This window comes from Mobula birostris, chromosome 3 (assembly GCF_030028105.1).
Source record: "Mobula birostris isolate sMobBir1 chromosome 3, sMobBir1.hap1, whole genome shotgun sequence".
Classification (NCBI taxonomy): domain Eukaryota; kingdom Metazoa; phylum Chordata; class Chondrichthyes; order Myliobatiformes; family Myliobatidae; genus Mobula; species Mobula birostris.
Window position 1 is genome coordinate 1,174,412 of NC_092372.1, and position 20,848 is coordinate 1,195,259.

The window sequence follows — 20,848 nt, forward strand, 5'->3', positions numbered from 1 at the left end:
AATTAAAAGAAATAAGATTATGTCTAAATTGAAAAAAGAGAGGGCACAAATAGCTTTCCTCCAGGAAACACATATGAGCCAATCTGAACATGGAAAATTAAAAAGAATGGGCTTTAAGCATGTATTTTATTCATCATATAAATTGAGTCACAAAAGAGGGGTAGCTACTTTAATATCAAGTACTCTTAATTATGAACATATTTCAGAGACTAGAGACAAAGAAGGACGGTTCGTAAAAATCACAGGAAGAATAGAAGGTACAGAAATAACATTGCTGAATGTTTATGCTCCTCCAGGTTGTGAATGGTCATTTTATAGACACATTTTTGACCTAATGGTCAGTTCTCAAGGGGTAGTAATTTGTGGAGGGGATTTTAATATTAGATTAAATCCTATATTAGATTCTTAAAGAATAGTTACTCAGAATAAACCTCTGACTCGGAAAGTGATGGAGGAGTTGGGAATTATAGACGTCTGGAGGGAATTACACCCTACTAGTAAAGATTATACATATTACTCTTTCCCTCATTCAGCCTATTCAAGGATAGACTATTTCTTTATCTTTAATACAGATAGACTCAGGATAAAAAACTGTAATATTGCAACAATTGATCTATCGGATCATAGCCCAGTCTCTATGTCTCTAATCATGGAAAGGAAAATGAAGAAAACACTATGGAGGCTAAACTCACATATACTCAATAACCCAAAAGTAATGGAGAGATTAAGGGGAGAAATCAAAGAATATCTAGACCTTAATGACACAGGAGAAACATCACCAGTGATCTTATGGGATACATTGAAAGCTGTACTGAGAGGGAAAATTATTTCCATTACCACTCACATGAAAAAAATCAATGCACAAAAATTAGCAGACCTTCAAGGAAAATTAAAACAACTTCAAGTTGTAGATAGCAACAAAAGTAATTCAAATCGAAAACAGGAAATTAGGAAATTGCAAAGTGAAATTGACGATATTTATACGTTGGAAACTCAAAGAAATTTTCTTTACCTGAGACAAAAGAATTATGAAGTAGGAGGTAAATCAGCTAGATTATTAGCATATAAATTATGAAAACAACAAGCAGACAATACAATTCATAAAATAAAGAATCCAAAGACAAAGCTTGTGGAGAGTACAATAGGGAAAATTCAAGAGAGTTTTGAAACATATTATCAAGAGCTGTACTCCCAACCCCGGGCCCCAGTGAGCCCTAATATAGACAGTGTATTGAATTTTTTAGATCTACCTAAACTTACAGATTTACAAAATGAAAGTTTATTAGAACCAGTAACTGTCAAAGAACTGAACGTGGCCATCTCTAGGTTAAAGGCTGGAAAGTCCCTGGGTTCTGATGGGTTTACCTCAGAGTGGTACAAGTCCCTGAAGACACAGTTAGCCCCATTATTACTTAACATCTTTAATTGGATCTTGCAGAGAGGAGAAACTCCACCTTCCTGGAGAGAAGCGATTATTTCAGTTATTCCTAAAGAGGGTAAAGATAAACTAGAATGTGGCAATTATCAGCCAATTAATGTTCTTAATTTAGATTACAAACTATTTACATCTATATTAGCGCGCAGATTGGAAAAGCTTTTACCTGGCCTAATCCACTTAGACCAGACTGGATTTATTCAACAAAGACGAACACAGGACAACATAAGGAGAACTCTGCACATATTAGAACAGGTTAATAAGAACAAGACAGAAACAATGGTAGTAGGATTGGACGCTGAGAAAGCTTTTGATTCGGTTAGTTGGGCATTCCTATACAGAATGTTAGGAAGATTCGGCTTTCAAGAAAAGTTTATTAAAGTAATTCAGACTCTATATGACAGCCCTACAGCCCGAATTAAGATAAATGGGGACCTCTCTGACTTCTTCATCTTAGAGAGAGGCACTAGACAGGGATGCCCAATTTCTCCTCTCCTTTTTGCGCTATATATTGAACCGCTTGCCCAACTAATAAGACAGAGCAAAATTGTAAAAGGTATCAAGGTGGCAGGGATTGAACAGAAAGTGGCGTTATTCGCAGATGATGTTTTGGTCTATCTGAGTGAACCAGAAAAATCATTTATAGGATTGTTTACACTGTTGGATGACTTTGGGAAAATATCAGGTTATAAAATAAATGTAAAGAAAACGCAGGTTATGTCCCTAAATTATACACCATCCAAAAAATTGCAGGATACATATGATCTTAATTGGGAAGCTAAATCATTAAAATATTTAGGAATAACCCTGCCGAAGGATCTTTCAACACTGTCACAGGTAAATTATGGGCCATTAATCTCAGAGATAAAAGCAGATATGCATAGATGGAATCTTATCCCCTTTTTAAGTTTAAATTCAAGGATAAATACTATAAAAATGAATATTCTTCCTCGGTTATTGTATCTTTTCCGTACTTTACCGATGGAGGTGGATGATAATCAATTCAGGGAATGGGACAAATGGATTTCCTGCTTCATTTGGCAAGGAAAGAAACCTAGAATTCGATATAACACCTTACAGTTAGAGAAGGAAGGAGGAGGTATGGTTCTTCCTTGCCTGAGAAATTATTTTTATGCCTCACAGATAACCCCTCTGTTATATTGGTGTAATAGGGAATATAAGGCTAGATGGAAGGAAATAGAATTTGGATTAGTTGACAGTTTTCCTCTTCAGGCCTCAATAGCTGACAAAGGATTGATGGTCCAGTTGGAAAAATTTAAAAACGCTTGGATAAATCTTACATTAAAAGTATGGCAGAAGGTGGTTAATTCATGTGGAATTAATAACATGTTAAAACTCTTTAGATGGTGTGCATATGATACCGAATTCCTTCCCAACAGAGGAGATAAAAGATTTGAGCTATGGATAAAGAAAGGTCTTACAACCTACCTCTCATTTATAGATAAAAGAGTATTACAAAGTTTCCAAATCCTGCAGGACAAACATGGCCTAGAACATAATGACTTTTTTAGGTACCTTCAAGTACGAAACTATGTTAACCAGAGTTGTAGATATATAGACCTATCAACAGTAGAATTAGAATTTTTCAAGATTCTGAATTTGGCTTGCAGTTCAATACCTAGTAAATCAGTTTCTCGATTATATAATGCACTCTTCCATGCTAAAAATGTAAATACACTGTATATTAAAGAGAAGTGGGAGAAAGAAGCGGGGTTGGTACTTTCAGAGGAGGCTTGAGAGAAAATCTGCAGCTTTCAATGGTCCTCGACTAATTCTTTGACTTGGAGAGAACATTGTTGGAAAAACATTATAAGATACTTCAAGACCCCATATCAGGAAATATATAAAGATACAAGTGTGATGTGTTGGAGAAGGTGCGGCTCCAAGGAGGCAAATCATTTTCATATTTTTTGGGATTGCCCTAAATTAAGTCTATTTTGGGAAGGTATTCATAGAACATTAGTTAAGGTACTTAGGTCCCAGATACCTCTGAACTTTGAGACGCTCTATTTGGGGCATGTATTGTTTCTTGAACAGAAGGAAGATATAAAGTTGCTGCAGGCCCTCTTAGCGGCAAGTAAGAAATCAATCACTAGAAAATGGCTAAATCCAATACCACCTACATTAGAAGATTGGTACGAAATTATCTTGGAAATATTTAAAATGGAAAAGTTGACTTACTCCCTGAGAACTCAAAAAGAAAAATTTTATCAAATCTGGAATAAATGGATTGAATATATAACCCCAATGCGAGCAGACTTTAGATGACTCTCCTAATGATTTCTACTGCTCTTCTCATCAACACAGTAATATTGCTAACGTAAGCACCCCTAGTCTAAATGTTTGTTTTTTTTTGTTTTCTTTTGGAAAATAGAGAATTAACACAAGTAAAGGGAAAGATTTGGGAAAGGGATAAAAAAATGAAAAAATTAAGTAAATAAGTACATAGGGATTGGATAATTATGTCTGCGGGCAGGAGCAAGTATGAACAAATTAGGATATAATCACCTACAATGGTTGATACATAGGCTTATATACAACATTTTGGACCAGTGGAAATGGTCCAGAAGGGTTATATGGAAACTATTATTACCATTTTTCTTAACAACTAATTCCATTACTTAGCCTAATAGGTTAGATTTACCACAGTACATAATTATCTACTTAAATGTTTATTTTCCTTTTATATCATCTCAATGTGTACTTAAGAATGTATAAATAATTGTAGTTTTATACATATAAAAAATTGAGAAGGTTATATGTGTGAAAAAAGTACATGATATTTGTGAATTCCTTATCCAAATAAAAATAAAATTTAAAAAAAAAGAAATACAAACAAGGCAATAAGTGCAGAAAATGCCAAGAGAAACCAGACCAATCCAACACATTCCAGGATCCTGCAGCAGCTTAACTCAATCTGATTACCTACAAAGGTACAATCAATTGGCAAATATCATTCACCAAAATCTTGCCTTAAAATACAAACTCATGAATGTCCTCCATCACTTCATAAAGGCACTATAAATTCAAGCCTCATCCTATTTTAGAGTCAAAATTTTACAAATTATATGATAATCAATATATTACTTCAGATAGGGCAATCCATAATAACCATCTGGATATAATATTACAGGATAAACAAGCAGGAACAACTCGCTCAATAGATATAACCATTCCCAACACACACAAGTTCCTCAACCAGTGGAGCACCTCACAACAGGCATTGTTTGTGTCATCAGTCCGACATCCAAATTATTTTCCCCCTCAATCACCTTCCAAATGTTGCTACACACACAAAAAATGCTGGTGAACGCAGCAGGCCAGGCAGCATCTCTAGGAAGAGGTACAGTTGACGTTTCGGGCCGAGACCCTTCGTCAGAACTAGGTGAAAGAAGAGCTAGTCAGGGATTTGAAAGTGGGAGGGGAGTGGGAGTTCCAAAATAATAGGACAAGACAGAGGGGGAGGGATGCAGCTAAGAGCTGGAAAGTTGATTGGCAAAAAGGATATGAGGCTGCAGAAGGCAGAGGATCATGGGACAGAAGGCCTAGGGAGAAAGAAAGGGGGAGGGGGAAGTCCAGAGGATAGGCAAGGAGTTATAGTGAGAGGGACAGAGGGAGAAAAAGAGAGAAAAAAAGGGGATAAATTAATAATAATAATAATTGAATAAATAAGGGATGGGGTACGAAGGGGAGGTGGGGCATTAACGGAAGTTAGAGAAGTCAATATTGATGCCATCAGGTTGGAGGCTACCCAGATGGAATATAAGGTGTTGTTCCTCCAACCTGAGTGTGGTTTCATCTTGACAGTAGAGGAGGCTGTGGATAGACATATCAGAATGGGAATGGGACGTGGAATTAAAATGTGTGGCCACCGGTAGATCCAGCTTTCTCTGGTGGACAGAGCACAGGTGTTCAGCGAAACGGTCTCCCAGCCTACGTCGGGTCTCGTCAATACATAGAAGGCCACACCGGGAGTACTAGATGCAGTATATCACCCCAGCCGACTTACAGGTGAAGTGTCGCCTCACCTGGAAGGACTGTCTGGGGCCCTGAATGGTGGTAAGGGAGGAAGTGTAAGGGCAGGTGTAGCACTTGTTCGGCTTACAAGGATAAGTGCCGGGAGGGAGATCAGTGGGGAGGGATGGGAGGGATGAATGGACAAGAGAGTTGCTTAGGGAGCGATCCCTACGGAAAGCAGAAAGTGGGGGGCAAGGGAAAGACATGCTTAGTAGTGGGATCCCAATTAAGGTGGCAGAAGTTGCAGAGAGTTACATGTTAGACCCCAGGCTGGTGGGATGGTACTCTGTCATTCGCTGCCACGCCCCACTGCGGATTCCTTTCTCCTCATCATATGTTCTGACCCTGACCATTGTCCAGACCCAAAAACTCTGCCCTATGAAGAGCTGCCTCTGGTTTCTGACCCTGCTCCGTTGAACATCCAACTAATGATTTCCCATTCTGCTTTCAGTCTTTAGAGGACAGTGGTGTTATCTAACAACCCTTTAGAAGAGAGGGAGGAGAAGATGGCGGCGCGATGGCAGCGCGCGCGGCCACTTCGGTGGTGATGTCTGTTATCTGTCAAGTAGGGGACCATACACAATTCTGATCTGATGGAGACAGATGTGAGAACACGGAGGAACATCTGGAAAACTTCTGAAATGCCCGCTTCGCTGCCACTGCTACTGTGTGGTAACTGGAATCTCCGGAGCAGAAGGCCTCAAAATCCTCGGCTTTGCATGTTTCAGCGGCCGGAGTGAGGTCGAAGGCACTCGGGAGGCTGGTCAGAAGCTCGAAGTTTTCGGACGGATGGACTCAGTATCGGCTGCTTCCAAGGCATCGGCAAGTTGATGGTGCCTGGAGGTTTATGGCAGGGAGTTTCTCCCTTTTGCCGCCTGCTACTAGGGACTTGGGAGTCGATCGACTTGGGGACTTTTGAGACTATTTACCGTGCCCATGGTTTGTTCTTCATCAAATTATGGTATTGCTTTGCACTGCTATAACTATATGTTATAATTATGTGGGTCTGTCAGTGTTAGTCTTTGGTTTGTCCTGTTTTCTGTGATATCACTCCGGAGAAACATTGTATCATTTTTTAATGCATGTATGCATTTCGAAATAACAATAAAGAGAGGACTGAGTGTTCTCATAATCTAAAGCAGGGAAAATGACTCATTATGTGGAAATCAGTTGTGAATAAGGAGGTTAACGATCAATGTCATTCTTCCTCAGCCCAGAGATTTCAGGGACGAAGAATATCTCAGACAGAACTACAGCCAGCTCAACTTCTTCAGTCTGCAGAGAATTCATGGAAAACCTCTTCACCCACAGAGTGATGACTGCTTGGAACCCATCACCACAGGGAAAGCAAGAGAGGAGCAGGGGAGGATGTAAAAGATCTGTCATGGAAAAGAATCACTGGCAGGGTTCTAGCTGGCCTGAGTTGACTCTCTACTGTAAACTGTGTGTTATAAGCAACGCACATAAAAATTGCTGGTGAACGCAGCGGGTCAGGAAGGGGTACAGTCGACGTTTTGGGCTGAGACCCTTCGTCAGGACTAAATGAAAACAGAGATATAAGAGATTTGAAAGTGGGAGGGGGACGGGGAGATCCAAAATGGATGGAGCTAAAAGCTGGAAAGTTGATTGGCAAAAGGGATATGAGAGGATCATGGGACGGCCGGGAGGCCAAGAGAGAAAGAAAGGGGGAGGGGGGAAACCTAGAGGATGGGCAAGGAGTATAGTGAGCAGGACAGAGGGAGAAAAAGGAGAGAGAGAAAAAATAGACAATAGGTGCAGGAGCGGGCCATTCGGCCCTTCAAACCAGCACTGCCATTCACTGTGATCATGGCTGATCGTCCACCATCAGTATCCAGTTCCTGCCTTATCCTCATAACCTTTGATTCCGCTATCTTTAAGAGCTCTATCCATCTCTTTCTTGAAAACATCCAGCGACTTGGCCTCCACTGCCTTCTGGGGCAGAGCATTCCACATATCCACCACTCTCTGGGTGAAAAAGTTTTTCCTCAACTCCGTTCTAAATGGCCTACCCCTTATTCTTAAACTGTCCTCTGGTTCTGGACTCACCCATCAGCGGGAACATGCTTCCTGCCTCCAGCGTGTCCAATCCCTTAATAACCTAGTATGTTTCAATAAGATCCCCTCTCATCCTTCTAAATTCCAGTGTATACAAGCCCAGTTGCTCCAATCTTACAACATATGACAGTCTGGCCATCCCGGGAATTAACCTTGTGAACCTATGCTGCATTCCCTCAACAGCAAGAATGTTCTTCCTCAAATTTAGAGACCAAAACTGCACACAATACTCCAGGTGTGGTCTCACCAGGGACCTGTACAGCTGCAGAAGGACCTCTTTGCTCCTATACTCAATTCCCCTTGTTATGAAGGCCAGCATGCCACTAGCTTTCTTCACTGCCTGCTGTACTTGCATGCTTGCTTTCAGTGACTGATGTACAAGAACACCTAGATCTCATTGTACTTCCCCTTTTCCTAACTTGAATCCATTTCGATAATAATCTGCCTTCCTGTTGTTACCACCAAAGTGGATAACCTCACATTTATCCACATTAAACTGCATCTGCCATGCATCCGCCCACTCACCCAGCCTGTCCCAGTCACCCTGCATTCTCATAACATCCTCTTCACATTTCACACTGCCACCCAGCTTTGTGTCATCTGCAAATTTGCTGATGTTACTTTTAATTCCTTCATCTAAATCATTAATGTATATTGTAAACAGCTGCAGTCCCAGCACTGAACCCTGCGGTACCCCACTGGTCACCGCCTGCCATTCCAAAAGGGACCCATAAATCGCTACTCTTTATTTTCTGTCAGCCAGCCAATTTTCAATCCATGTCAGTACTCTGCCCCCAATACCATGCGCCCTAATTTTGCCCACTAATCTCCATGTGGGACTTTATCAAAGGCTTTCTGAAAGTCCAGGTACACTACATCCACTGGTTCTACCTTGTCCATTTTCATAGTTACATCCTCAAAAAATTCCAGAAGATTAGTCAAGCACGGTTTCCCCTTTGTAAATCCATGCTGACTCGGACCGATCCTGTTACTGCCATCCAAATGTGTTGTACTTTCATCTTTTATAATTGACTCCAGCATTTTCCCCACCACTGATGTCAGGCTAACCGGTCTATAATTCCCTGTTTTCTCTCTCACTCCTTTCTTGAAAAGGGGGACAACATTAGCCACCATCCAATCCACAGGAACTGATCCTGAATCTATAGAACATTGGAAAATGATTACCAATGCATCCACGATTTCTAAAGCCACCTCCTTATGTACCCTGGGATGCAGACCATCAGGTCCCGGGGACTTATCAGCCTTCAGACCCAACAGTCTACCCAACATCATTTCCTGCCTAATATAAATTTTCTTTAGTTCATCCATTACCCTAGGTCCTTTGGCCACTATTATATCTGGGAGATTGTTTGTGTCTTCCCTCGTAAAGACAGATCCAAAGTACCTGTTCAACTCGTCTGCCATTTCCTTGTTCCCCATAATAAATTCACCCTTTTCTGTCTTCAAGGGCCCAATTTTGGTCTTAACTATTTTTTTCCTTTTCACATACCTAAAGAAGCTTTTACTATCCTCCTTTATATTCTTGGGTAGTTTACCTTCGTACCTCATTTTTTCTCTGCGTATTTCCTTTTTAGTTACCTTCAGTTGCTCTTTAAAAGTTTCCCAATCCTCCGGCTTCCCACTCATCTTTGCTATGTTATACTTCTTCTCTTTTATTTTTACACTGTCCTTTACTTCCCTTGTCAGCCACGGCCTCCCCTTACTCCCCTTAGGATCTTTCTTCCTCTTTAGAATGAACTGATCCTGCACCTTCTGCATTATTCCCAGAAATACCTGCCGTTGTTGTTCCACTGTCATCCCTGCTAGAATATTGTTCCATTGAACTTTGGCCAGCTCCTCCCTCATAGCTCCATAGTTCCCTTTGTTATAACTGTAATACTGACACTTCTGATTTTCCCTTCTCCCTCTCAATTTGTAGATTAAAACTTATCATATTATGGTCACTACCTCCTAATGGCTCTTTTATTTCGAGGTCCCTGATCAAATCCGGTTCATTGCACAACACTAAATCTAGAATTGCCTTCTCTCAGTATAAGCTGTTCTAAGAATCCATCTCGGAGGGACTCCACAAACTCCATTTCTTGGGGTCCAGTACCAACCTGATTCTTCCAGTCTACCTGCATGTTGAAATCCCCCATAACAACTGTACCATTACCTTTGCGACATGTCAATTTTAACTCTTGATTCAACTTACACCCTACGTCCAGACTACTGTTTCGGGGCCTGTAGATAACTCCCATTAGGGTTTTTCTACCCTTAGAATTTCTCAGTTCTATCCATACTGACTCTATGTCTCCTGATTCTATGTGCCCCCTCGCAAGGGACTGAATATCATTCTTCACCAACAGACCCACCCCACCCCCTCTGCCCATCAGTCTGTCCTTTCGATAGGACGTATAATCTTGAATATTCATTTCCCAGGCCCTGTCCACTTGAAGCCATATCTCTGTTATTCCCACATCATACTTGCCAATTTCCAACTGTGACTCAAGCTCATCTACTTTCTTATACTTCATGCATTCATATATACTTTTAATTCATTACTCCCCTCACCTTTCATATCAATTCCTATTTCATTTTGCCATACTGTATGATCCCTTCTTGAGCTTTCTGCTCCGTTGATTCTGTTGTCTTTAACTTTTCTTATTCTCACTTTCCCTTTATCGCCATCCTTATGTTTCCAGTTCATCCCTCCCCCCACTACTTAGTTTAAACACACCCGTGTTGCAGTGGCAAACCTGCCTGCCAGAATGCTGGTCCCCGACCTATTAAGGTGCAACCTGTCCCTTTCGTACAATTCATCCTTACCACAAAACATACCCCAGTGGTCCAAGAATGTAAATAACAGGAATTCTGCAGATGCTGGAAATTCAAGCAACACACATCAAAGTTGCTGGTGAACGCAGCAGGCCAGGCAGCATCTGTAGGAAGAGGTGCAGTCGACATTTCAGGCCAAGACCCTTCGTCAGGACTAACTGAAGGAAGAGTGAGTAAGGGATTTGAAAGTTGGAGGGGGAGGGGGAGATCCAAAATGATAGGAGAAGACAGGAGTGGGAGGGATAGAGCCAAGAGCTGGACAGGTGATAGGCAAAAGGGGATACGAGAGGATCATGGGACAGGAGGTCCGGGAAGAAAGACAAGGAGGGGGGGACCCAGAGGATGGGCAAGAGGTATATTCAGAGGGACAGAGGGAGAAAAAGGAGAGTGAGAGAAAGAATGTGTGCATAAAAATAAGTAACAGATGGGGTACGAGGGGGAGGTGGGCCTTAGCGGAAGTTAGAGAAGTCGATGTTCATGCCATCAGGTTGGAGGCTACCCAGACGGAATATAAGGTGGTGTTCCTCCAAACTGAGTGTGGCTTCATCTTTACAGTAGAGGAGGCCGTGGATAGACATGTCAGAATGGGAATGGGATGTGGAATTAAAATGTGTGGCCACTGGGAGATCCTGCTTTCTCTGGCGGACAGAGCGTAGATGTTCAGCAAAGCGGTCTCCCAATCTGCGTCGGGTCTTGCCAATATATAAAAGGCCACATCGGGAGCACCGGACGCAGTATATCACCCCAGTCGACTCACAGGTGAAGTGTTGCCTCACCTGGAAGGACTGTTTGGGGCCCTGAATGGTGGTAAGGGAGGAAGTGTAAGGGCATGTGTAGCACTTGTTCCGCTTACAGGGATAAGTGCCAGGAGGGAGATCAGTGGGGAGGGATGGGGGGGGACGAATGGACAAGGGAGTTGCGTAGGGAGCGATCCCTGCGGAATGCAGAGAAAGGAGGGGAGGGAAAGATGTACTTAGTGGTGGGATCCCGTTGGAGGTGGCGGAAGTTACGGAGAATAATATGTTGGACCCGGAGGCTGGTGGGGTGGCAGGTGAGGACCAGGGGAACCCTATTCCTAGTTGGGTGGCGGGAGGATGGAGTGAGAGCAGATGTACGTGAAATGGGGGAGATGCGTTTAAGAGCAGAGTTGATAGTGGAGGAAGGGAAGCCCCTTTGTCCTAGAATGAAAAGCCTCATCCTGAGAGCAGATGCGGCGGAGACGGAGGAATTACGAGAAGGGGATGGCGTTTTTGCAAGAGACAGGGTGAGAAAAGGAATAGTCCAGATAGCTGTGAGAGCCGTTATTTCATCCTCCGTCGGATTCACGCCTGCAATCGCCGTTTTTTTGACTTTGTCATGTTAGGCAAAGATCGCAAGATCCTACATCTACGGACTCCAGAGCCTGCTGGCCCTGAAACTAGCAGGCATGAACTTCAGATTGCGGCCTCTGACATTGATCTCGCCGATTTCAACACCTCAGGGCATATTCAAAACCCGGACTCCAGCAACGACCATGGACACCTTCACAGCGATTGCGCAACCACCAACTGCAACTCCAGCCTTGAACTCCAGGCCGGGTCTTTATGTGCTGCTGTTGTGACTCCCGTCTCCCCTTCCCCCACCACCACTCCGCAGCCCCGTCTTCCTCAGATCCCACCGTCAACTCCTGGGCCCTCAGAGGCTCCATCTTCCTCTCACCCCAACCCTCCCCTCTCCATTGACACCCCCAGCCTCCCCCTCCCCCCTCTGAACCCAGCTCTCATCCGTGCCGGGTCTTTACCATCCCCTCCGACCTTCAACTCTCGAAGGCAGAACGCTCTGTTCTCAGTAAGGGCCTCACCTTTGTCCCCCTTCGCCCACACCTCAGCGAGTTCCGTGTTCGCCATGATGCGGAACTATTCTTCCGCCGTCTCCGTCTCCGAGCCTACTTCTTCGGCAAGGACTCTTCCACCCCCACCGATGACCCCTTCTCCCGTCTTCAACCCTCCTCCTCTTCATGGACACCCCGCTCTGGTCTTCTGCCTGCTCTGGATCTCCTTATCGCTAATTGCCGACGGGACATCAACCGTCTCGACTTCACCGTACCTTGTCCCCATTCCAACCTCACTCCTTCGGAACGCTCTGCTCTCCACTCTCTCCGCACTCATCCTTACCTTATTATTAAACCCGCCGATAAGGGGGCTGCTGTTGTAGTCTGGCGTACTGACCTCTACCTTGCCGAGGCACAGCGACAACTCGCGGATACCTCCTCTTATTTACCCCTCGATCGTGACCCCACTAAGGAGCACCAGGCCATGGTCTCCCACACCATCACCGACTTTATCCGCTCAGGGGATCTCCCATCCACTGCTACCAACCTTATAGTTCCCACACCCCGCACTTCCCGTTTCTACCTCCTACCCAAGATCCACAAACCTGCCTGTCCTGGCCGACCTATTGTCTCAGCCTGATCCTGCCCCACCGAACTCGTTTCTGCATACCTCGACACGGTTTTATCACCCCTTGTTCAATCCCTTCCGACCTATGTTCGTGACACTTCTCACGCTCTGAAACTTTTCGATGATTTTAAGTTCCCTGGCCCCCATCGCTTTATTTTCACCATGGATGTCCAGTCCTTATATACTTCCATCCCCATCAGGATGGTCTCAAAGCTCTACGCTTCTTTTTGGATTCCAGACCTAATCAGTTCCCCTCTACCACCACTCTGCTCCGTCTAGCGGAACTAGTCCTTACTCTTAATAATTTCTCCTTTGGCTCCTCCCACTTCCTCCAAACTAAAGGTGTAGCTATGGGCACCCGTATGGGTCCTAGCTATGCCTGCCTTTTTGTTGGGTTTGTGGAACAATCTATGTTCCGTGCCTATTCTGGTATCTGTCCCCCACTTTTCCTTCGCTACATCGACGACTGCATTGGCGCTGCTTCCTGCACGCATGCAGAACTCGTTGGCTTTATTAACTTTGCCTCCAATTTTCACCCTGCCCTCAAGTTTACCTGGTCCATTTCCGACACCTCCCTCCCCTTTCTAGATCTTTCTGTCTATGTCTCTGGAGACAGCTTATCCACTAATGTCTACTATAAGCCTACTGACTCTCACAGCTATCTGGACTATTCCTCTTCTCACCCTGTCTCTTGCAAAAACGCCATCCCCTTCTCGCAATTCCTCCGTCTCCGCCGCATCTGCTCTCAGGATGAGGCTTTTCATTCTAGGACGAGGGAGATGTCTTCCTTTTTTAAAGAAAGGGGCTTCCCTTCCTCCACTATCAACTCTGCTCTTAAACGCATCCCCCCCATTTCTCGTACATCTGCTCTCACTCCATCCTCCCGCCACCCCACTAGGAATAGGGTTCCCCTGGTCCTCACCTACCACCCCACCAGCCTCCGGGTCCAACATATTATTCTCCGTAACTTCCGCCACCTCCAACGGGATCCCACCACTAAGCACATCTTTCCCTCCCCCCCTCTCTGCATTCCGCAGGGATCGCTCCCTACGCAACTCCCTTGTCCATTCGTCCCCCCCATCCCTCCCCACTGATCTCCCTCCTGGCACTTATCCGTGTAAGCGGAACAAGTGCTACACATGCCCTTACACCTCCTCCCTTACCACCATTCAGGGCCCCAAACAGTCCTTCCAGGTGAGGCAACACTTCACCTGTGAGTCGACTGGGGTGATATACTGCATCCGGTGCTCCCGATGTGGCTTTCTATATATCGGCGAGACCCAACGCAGACTAGGAGATCGTTTTGCTGAACACCTACGCTCTGTCTGCCAGAGAAAGCAGGATCTCCCAGTGGCCACACATTTTAATTCCACATCCCATTCCCATTCTGACATGTCTATCCACGGCCTCATCTACTGTAAAGATGAAGCCACACTCAGGTTGGAGGAACAACACCTTATATTCCGTCTGGGTAGCCTCCAACCTGATGGCATGAACATCGACTTCTCTAACTTCCACTAAGGCCCCACCTCCCCCTCGTACCCCATCTGTTACTTATTTTTATGCACACATTCTTTCTCTCACTCTTTTTCTCCCTCTGTCCCTCTGAATATACCTCTTGCCCATCCTCTGGGTCCCACGCCCCTCCTTGTCTTTCTTCCCGGACCTCCTGTCCCATGATCCTCTCGTATCCCCTTTTGCCTATCACCTGTCCAGCTCTTGGCTCTATCCCTCCCCCTCCTGTCTTCTCCTATCATTTTGGATCTCCCCCTCCCCCTCCCCCTCCAACTTTGAAATCCCTTACTCACTCTTCCTTCAGTTAGTCCTGACGAAGGGTCTTGGCCTGAAACGTCGGCTGCACCTCTTCCTACAGATGCTGCAACTTTGATGTGTGTTGCAAGAATGTAAATCCTTGCTTCCTGCACCAGTTCCTCAGCCACACATTCAGATCCATTATCTCCCTGTTCTTGCCCACTCCAGCACAAGGAACTGGAAGCAAACCCGAGATAGCCACCCTGGAAGTCCTGCTTTTCAGCCTTCTTCCGAGTTCTCTGTACTCACTTTGTAGAATGTCTTTCCTCTTCTTCCCCACAACATTTGTGCCAACATGCACCACCACTTGCAGATGTTCACCTTCAGCCTTGAGGATTCGCTGCACCCGGTCTGTGACGTCCTGGATCCTGGCACCAAGGAGACAACACACCACCCTTAAATCTCGCCTGTTGCAGCAGAAACTCCTTTCTGTACCTCCTGTATTATAATATTATATAATAAAAGATAAATAAATAACAGATGGGGTACGAAGGCATTAACGGAAGTTAGAGAAGTCAATGTTCATGTCATCAGGTTGGAGGCTACCCACACGGAATATAAGGTGTTGTTCCTCCAACCTGAGTGTGGCTTCATCTCGACAGTAGAGGAGGCCGTGGATAGACACCATAAATTCACTAAGTACCAGAGACAGAGCTTAAAATAAAATTGATTTATTTGTCTCAGATCCAGAATATTAAACTCCAGTCCCATTAAGGGTGATTGTGTAGCAGAAGAAACTCTTCCCATGCCCAGTGACCAGAGTGCAGAACTGGGTGTGGTGAGCAGCAGCAATAATAGCAGAGTTCAGCACCAACAGTCACTCTCGAAATTGCATTCAGCAACAGTGATGGACAAATATCCAGCATGCAGCTTATTGAAATTTTCTCCCCAGTGTGAACCCGGTAATGTGTCACAAGAGTTTCAGTCTTCATGTAATGGCCTCTCTGCAATATTTCACTGCAGAGGTAATGGTTTCTCTGTAGCAGCAATGTTTAGGTCACGACTAGAGATAACAGGGTTTTGGAGTGCGGGGCTATCCAATGACAGAAATGTTCTTCCTTGTGTGTCTGGAAGAGAGATTTTCGTTGTCTTTTGCCAGGGAGAGATGAGAAGACACGAATGGAGAAGGTGGGCTCTTTTTCTTTTTTAAAAATGCAAACAAGAGGAATTCTGCAGATGCTGGAAATTCAAGCAACGCACATCAAAGTTGCTGGTGAACGCAGCAGGCCAGGCAGCATTTCTAGGAAGAGGTACAGTCGACGTTTCAGGCCGAGACCCTTCGTCAGGACTAACTGAAGGAAGAGCTAGTAAGGGATTTGAAAGTGGGAGGGGAGGGGGAGATCCAAAATGATAGGAGAAGACAGGAGGGGGAGGGATGGAGCCAAAAGCTGGACAGGTGATTGGCAAAAGGAATATGAGAGGATCATGGGACAAGAGGCCCAGGGAGAAGGAAGAGGGAAAACCCAGAGGATGGGCAAGGGGTATAGTGAGAGGGACAGAAGGAGAAAAAGGAGGGTGAGAGAAAGAATGTGTGTATATAAATAATGGAAGGGGTACGAGGGGGAGGTGGGGCACTAGCGGAAGTTAGAGAAGTCAATGTTCATGCCATCAGGTTGGAGGCTACCCAGACGGAATATAAGGTGTTGTTCCTCCAACCTGAGTGTGGCTTCATCTTTACAGTGGAGGAGGCTGTGGATAGACATGTCAGAATGGGAATGGGACGTGGAATTAAAATGTGTGGCCACTGGGAGATCCTGCTTTCTCTGGAGGACAGAGCGTAGGTATTCAGCAAAACGATCTCCCAGTCTGCATCGGGTCTCGCCAATATATAGAAGGCCACATCGGGAGCACCGGACGCAGTGTATCACCCCAGCCGACTCACAGGTGAAGTGTCGCCTCACCTGGAAGGAGTGTCTGGGGCCCTGAATGGTGGTAAGGGAGGAAGTGTAAGGGCATGTGTAGCACTTGTTCCGCTTACAAGTGCCAGGAGGGAGATCAGTGGGAAGGGATGGGGGGGACGAATGGACAAGGGAGTCGCATAGGGAGCGATCCCTGTGGAAAGCCGGGGGGGGGGGGGGGGGAGGGAAAGATGTGCTTAGTGGTGGGATCCCGTTGGAGGTGGTGGAAGTTACGGAGAATAATATGTTGGGCCCGGAGGTTGGTGGGGTGGTATTATTCTCCGTATACCACCCCACCAGCCTCCGGATCCAACATATTATTCTCCGTATATCACCCCACCAGCCTCCAGGTCCAACATATTATTCTTCGTAACTTGCCACCTCCAACTGGATCCCACCACGAAGCACATCTTTCCCTCCCCCCCCCCCACTTTCCGCAGGGATCGCTCCCTACGCGACTCCCTTGTCCATTCGTTACCCCCATCCCTCCCCACTGATCTCTCTCCTGGCACTTATCCTTTTAAGCAGAACAAGTGCTACACATACCCTTACACTTCTTCCTTTACCACAATTCAGGGCCCCAGACAGTCCTTCCAGGTGAGGCGACACTTCACCTGTGAGTCGGCTGGGGTGATATATGGCGTCCGGTGCTCCCGATGTGGCCTTCTATATATTGGCGAGACCCAACGCAGACTGGGAGATTGTTTTGCTGAACACCTACGCTCTGTCTGCCAGAGAAAGCAGGATCTCCCAGTGGCCACACATTTTAATTCCACATCCCATTCCCATTCTGACATGTCTATCCACGGCCTCCTCTACTGTAAAGATGAAGCCACACTCAGGTTGGAGGAACAACACCTTATATTCCGTCTGGGTAGCCTCCAACATGATGCATTGACTTCTCTAACTTCCACTAATGCCCCACCTCCCCCTCGTACCCCATCCGTTATTTATTTATATACACACATTCTTTCTCTCTCTCTCTTTCCTTTTCTCCCTCTGTCCCTCTGACTATACCCCTTGCCCTTCCTCTGGTCCCCCCCCCCCACTTTTCTTTCTCCCTGGGCCTCCTGTCCCATGATCCTCTCATATCCCTTTTGCCAATCACCTGTCCAGCTCTTGGCTCCATCCCTCCCCCTCCTGTCTTCTCCTATCATTTTGGATCTCCCCCTCCCCCTCTCAAATCTCTTACTAGCTCTTCCTTCAGTTAGTCCTGACGAAGGGTATCAGCCTGAAACGTCGACTGTACCTCGTCCTTGAGATGTTGCCTGGCCTGCTGCGTTCACCAGCAACTTTGGTGTGCGTTCCTTTTTCTTTTTTTTACTAACCCTATAGTCAAAGTAAGAATTACAAAGCTCGATCGTTTAATCACATATTGTGTACCATTTGTTATTTCGGGGTACTGATTTGTAACAGGTGACACACCATGCAGCATCCACCCAAACGAGATTTTCTAAGTTTGGCCGGGCTGGGAGGCTATTACCCCCTATACTACGCTGCTAGCCGAAGCGAGAGTTACATAAGGTTAGATAACTAAGTGAGCTGCTTCCCACATTCACAGCAGGTGAAAGGCCTCTCCCCAATGTGAACTCAGTGATGCACATTTGGTTGATTTGGCTGACAGAATCTCTTCTCAAAGTCTAAGCAGGAGATTGGCCTCTACCCAGTGTGAACTCGCTGGTGTCTCTGTAGTTGAAATGACCGAGTGTATCCCTTCCCACACACTGAGCAGGTGAATGGCCTCTCCCCAGTGTGAACTGACTGGTGTGCTTGTAGGTGGGATGACTGAGTGAATCCTTTCCCACACTCTGAGCAGGTGAATGGCCTCTCCCCAGTATGAACTCGCTGATGTTCCTTCAGTTGAGATGACGAAGTGAATCCCTTCCCACAGACTGAGCAGGTGAACGGCCTCTCCCCAGTGTGAACTCGCTGATGTACCTTCAGTTGGGATGAGTAAGTGAATCCCTTCCCACAGTCCAAGCAGGTGAACGGCCTCTCCCCAGTGTGAACTCGCTGGTGAGCCATTAGGGTGGATGACCGAGTGAATCCCTTCCCACAGTCTGAGCAGATGAATGGCCTCTCTCCAGTGTGAACTCTCTGATGTACCTTCAGTTTAGATGATCGAGTGAATCCCTTCCCACAGTCTGAGCAGGTGAACGGCCTCTCTCCAGTGTGAACTCGCTGATGTACCTTCAGTTTCAATGAGCAACCGAATACCTTCCCACAGTCCGAGCAGGTGATCGGCCGCTCCCTGGTGTGAACTCGCTTGTGAGCCATTAGGGTGGATAACTGAGAGAATCCCTTCCCACAGTCCGAGCAGGTGAATGGCCTCTCTCCAGTGTGAACTCTCCGATGTACCTTCAGTTGAGATGATGAAGCAAATCCCTTCCCACAGTCCGAGCAGGTGAATGGCCTCTCTCCAGTGTGAACTCTCTGATGTACCTTCAGTTGACAAGACTGAGTGAATCCCTTCCCACAGTCTGAGCAGGTGAATGGTCTCTCTCCAGTGTGAACTCTCTGATGTACCTTCAGTTTAGATGACCGAGGGAATCCCTTCCCACAGTCTGAGCAGGTGAACGGCCTCTCTCCTGTGTGAACTCTTTGATGTACATTCAGTTTAGATGACCGAGTGAATCCCTTCCCACAGACTAAGCAGGTGAATGGCCATTTCCCTGTGTGAGCTGACTGGTGTGTCAGTAGGTGAGATGACAAAGTGAATCCTTTCCCACAGACCAAGCAAGTGAACGGCCTCTCCCCAGTGTGAACTCGCTGATGTACCTTCAGTTGGGATGAGTAAGTGAATCCCTTCCCACAGTCCAAGCAGGTGAATGGCCACTCCCCGGTGTGAACTGACTGGTGTATCAGTAGCTGAGATGACAAAGTGAATCCCTTCCCACAGATTGAGCAGGTGAATGGCCTCTCTCCAGTGTGAACTCGCTGATGTACGTTCAGTTGGGATGAGCAAGTGAATCCCTTCCCACAGTCCAAGCAGGTGAACGGCCTCTCCCCAGTGTGAATTCGCTGGTGTGCCATTAGGGTGGATGACTGAGTGAATCCCTTCCCACAGTCTGGGCAGGTGAATGGCCTCTCCCCAGTGTGAACTCTCTGATGTACCTTCAGTTTATATGAGCAAGTGAACCCCTTCCCACAGTCTGAGCAGGTGAACGGCCTCTCTCCAGTGTGAACTCGCTGATGTACCTTCAGTTTAGATGAGCAAGTGAATCCCTTCCCACAGTCCGAGCAGGTGAACGGCCGCTCCCCGGTGTGAACTCGCTGGTGAGCCATTTGGTCAGATGACCGAGTGAATCCTTCCCCACAAATTCAGCAGATGACCAGCCTCTGCCCAGTGTGAACTGACTGGTGTGTCCACACGTGAGAAGACGACTGAATCCACTCTCACACACAGAACAGGTGAATGGCCTTGTCCCAGTGTGAACTTGCTGATGTACCTTCAGTTGAAATGACCAATGGAAACCATTCCTACTATCTGAGCAGGAAGGATGATCGAGTGAATCCCCTGCTCCACTTTTTAAATATCTAGACAAAGACAGCAAAACGGGCGTGTTGTGGTTGAGATTCCTGTAGACAAATTTCTTGTTATTTTTCACCTGTAAAAAGATTGATAAAATCCATCAATGGGTGAAGGACAACATTTCAGATGAGATCACTTGAGTTGCCAAGTTGTGATCTGACATCATACTGTTACAATGAGGTTCAATACAAGTTGGAGAGAAAAATCTTCTAACTGGGCACAATGCTGGTATCTGGAGTGACCATCAAACTCTCTGATGCTCTTCCTGTCTCTATAAGAATGGGGCATTTCTGCCATCTCCAATCTGTGACCTGGCTCAGTGTGACTCTCTCCATTGGTATTATTCCCCATTCCCACTGAGCTGCATGGGTTCCTGGCCCCACAGTAACTGAAACACTGTCACACAAATAGCCGGCAGTGCATTCCACGCACCCACCTTCTCTGTGTAAAAAAAACTTACCCCTGACATCCCCTCGGTATCTATGTCCAAGCACTTTAAAACTATGCCCCCTTGTCTCAGCCATTTCAGCCCTTGGAAAAAACCTCTGGCTATCCACATGATCAATGCCTCTCATCATCTTATACATCTAAAAAAGGCTCTAAACATAAACAAGATAATTACACATTGCTTTGTGGATTTGATAGAAGTATACAAAATTATGAGGGTACAGATAAGGTAAATGCAAGCAGCTTTTTCCACTGATGTTGGGTGGGATGAAAATCAGATGTCATGGGTAATTGGGGAAGGCGAAAATTTAATAGGAACATTTGGAAAAGCTCT

At 45.7% G+C, this 20,848-nt stretch overlaps 1 protein-coding gene across 4 annotated transcripts in view; it reads right to left on the bottom strand.

Annotated features, from left to right (window-relative positions):
• LOC140194847 (uncharacterized) overlaps positions 1 to 20,848 on the bottom strand; it is a 68,464-nt gene that overhangs the window by 25,027 nt on the left and 22,589 nt on the right. For 2 of the 4 annotated variants that reach the window (XR_011885302.1, XR_011885300.1), the window contains exon 4: positions 14,887 to 15,075. Coding sequence is in view for 1 of the 4 variants with exons in the window: in XM_072252123.1 (XP_072108224.1) it covers positions 18,195 to 19,820 (1,626 nt within the window). In the remaining 3 variants the exon portion in view is untranslated. Of the gene's footprint in view, positions 1 to 14,886; positions 15,076 to 17,837; positions 20,144 to 20,848 lie in introns of those variants that run through there. The other 2 variants (XR_011885301.1, XM_072252123.1) reach the window with 2 other exon arrangements.